At 43.5% G+C, this 1,637-nt stretch overlaps 1 protein-coding gene across 1 annotated transcript in view; it reads left to right on the forward strand.

Moving 5' to 3' along the window:
- Positions 1-1,607, forward strand: part of LOC104987485 (inositol polyphosphate 5-phosphatase OCRL-1-like) — a 17,181-nt gene extending 15,574 nt beyond the window's left edge. The window contains exons 9-10 of the mRNA XM_010838446.1: positions 1-97; positions 367-1,607. Of these exons, the coding sequence (XP_010836748.1) occupies positions 1-97; positions 367-635 (366 nt within the window). The 3' untranslated portion in view covers positions 636-1,607. The remainder of the gene's footprint in view (positions 98-366) is intronic.
- The last annotated feature ends 30 nt before the right edge of the window (positions 1,608-1,637 follow it).

Consider the following 1,637-nt stretch of genomic DNA (forward strand, 5'->3'; position numbering starts at 1 on the left):
CTCCCCTGCCATTTTTCTTTCATCCCTAAGCTTAATGACAGCCAGTACTGCAAGCCATGGCTTCGGGCTGAACCTTGTGAGGGCTACTTGGAGCCAAGTGAGTTTCCCCTTTACCATTGTCTCTGCTCGCGATGTACTGTCCCCTCATGACTCCCATCCCCTCCCTTTGTTTAACTTCTTGTTTTCTAACCACACGTCTCTCACCTTCACTGTCATTATATTGGGATTTCTCCATTTTTTGTGTGTCCCATCTCTCCTTCATCACTTGATGATTTTTTTAGAGGACAGTTCTTCTGTTGGTTCTCATCCCCTTTCTGCTTTTCCACTGGAAGTTTCTGTTACTGTGTATCATCTCTTACATTTCAGATGAGACCGTGGATATCTCCCTTGATGTATATGTCAGCAAGGACTCTGTGACCATCCTGAACTCAGGGGAAGATAAAATTGAAGATATTCTCGTCCTCCACCTGGATCGAGGCAAAGATTACTTCTTGACCATCAGTGGAAATTACCTCCCAAGTTGTTTTGGTACATCCTTAGAGGCTTTGTGCCGAATGAAAAGACCAATCCGAGAAGTTCCTGTTACCAAACTCATAGACTTGGTAAGAGGCATCGTAAGGCGTGAATCTCCCTAAGGTGGAAATGTAACAATGCTTCAGTGATGTCCTCCTTGTCTCTGTGCTTTCTCTTTGGTCAGGGCTGATGGGAGGAGGTGGGGGGTGGACCACAAGTGGTGAATAAAAATGTCACTTTACCCTAGCGCGCCTTTCATAGGATTAAGCCTAAAAGGAAAGAGAAGAGAGTAATCTGTAATTGACTCTTGTCGTGGCTATAATTGATAATACAAAGTTCACTGAGTGAGATTAAAGCCTCCCTTTTCAGAGATACAATGCTTAATTGTTACGCTCTTCATATTTTCAAGTCATTTTTTAAATAAACTAACATGTATGTGAGGTCCAGTGAGGGGCAGGGCAATATTATCCTCATCAAACTTATGAGAAAACTGAGGCACAGAAACAATAACCTGCCCAAAGTGGAATAAGTTAGTGATGAATCTGTCACCCAGATTTTCTCACTCCCAGTCCAGAGCTTCTCACTGTATCATCATATCTGATCCAAGTCAAACTTGGCTGTTTGTTGGAGCCGAGACCATAATGAAGCTCAGGGTATCTGCCTCAGAGCCCCTGGGGGTCCTTACTTAGCTGCAGGCCCATCCCCCTGCTCACCTGCAGCAGTGGAATCAGAATCTCAGGGTGCAGGGTCTGGGGATTTGTGTTTTTGTCAGCATCCCAGATGGTTATAATGTGCACTGAAGTTTGATACAAGTTTAGTGTGACTCAACTGGAGAAACGAGAAGAAGAGGATTTCCGTTTCCCAACACCAAGCTATATCCTTAAGGAGGAAATGCTTATTATCTTCAGGAACATATATTATTTAGTAACAACTGTTAGAACCGTTCTCCTATGGAGAAGGAAATGGTAACCCACTCCAGTATTCTTGCCTGGAAAAGTCTATGGACAGAGGAGCCTGGCAAGCTGTAGTCCATGAGGTTACATGATTGAATGTGCATGCAAGAGGAAGGTGGAGGGAGATTGGTTGGTAGCAATAAACTGGTAGAACTAAAAAAAAAAAAAAAA

The sequence above is a fragment of the Bison bison genome, unplaced genomic scaffold, assembly GCF_000754665.1.
Source record: "Bison bison bison isolate TAMUID 2011002044 unplaced genomic scaffold, Bison_UMD1.0 scf7180017846061, whole genome shotgun sequence".
In the NCBI taxonomy this organism is placed as follows: Eukaryota; Metazoa; Chordata; class Mammalia; order Artiodactyla; family Bovidae; genus Bison; species Bison bison.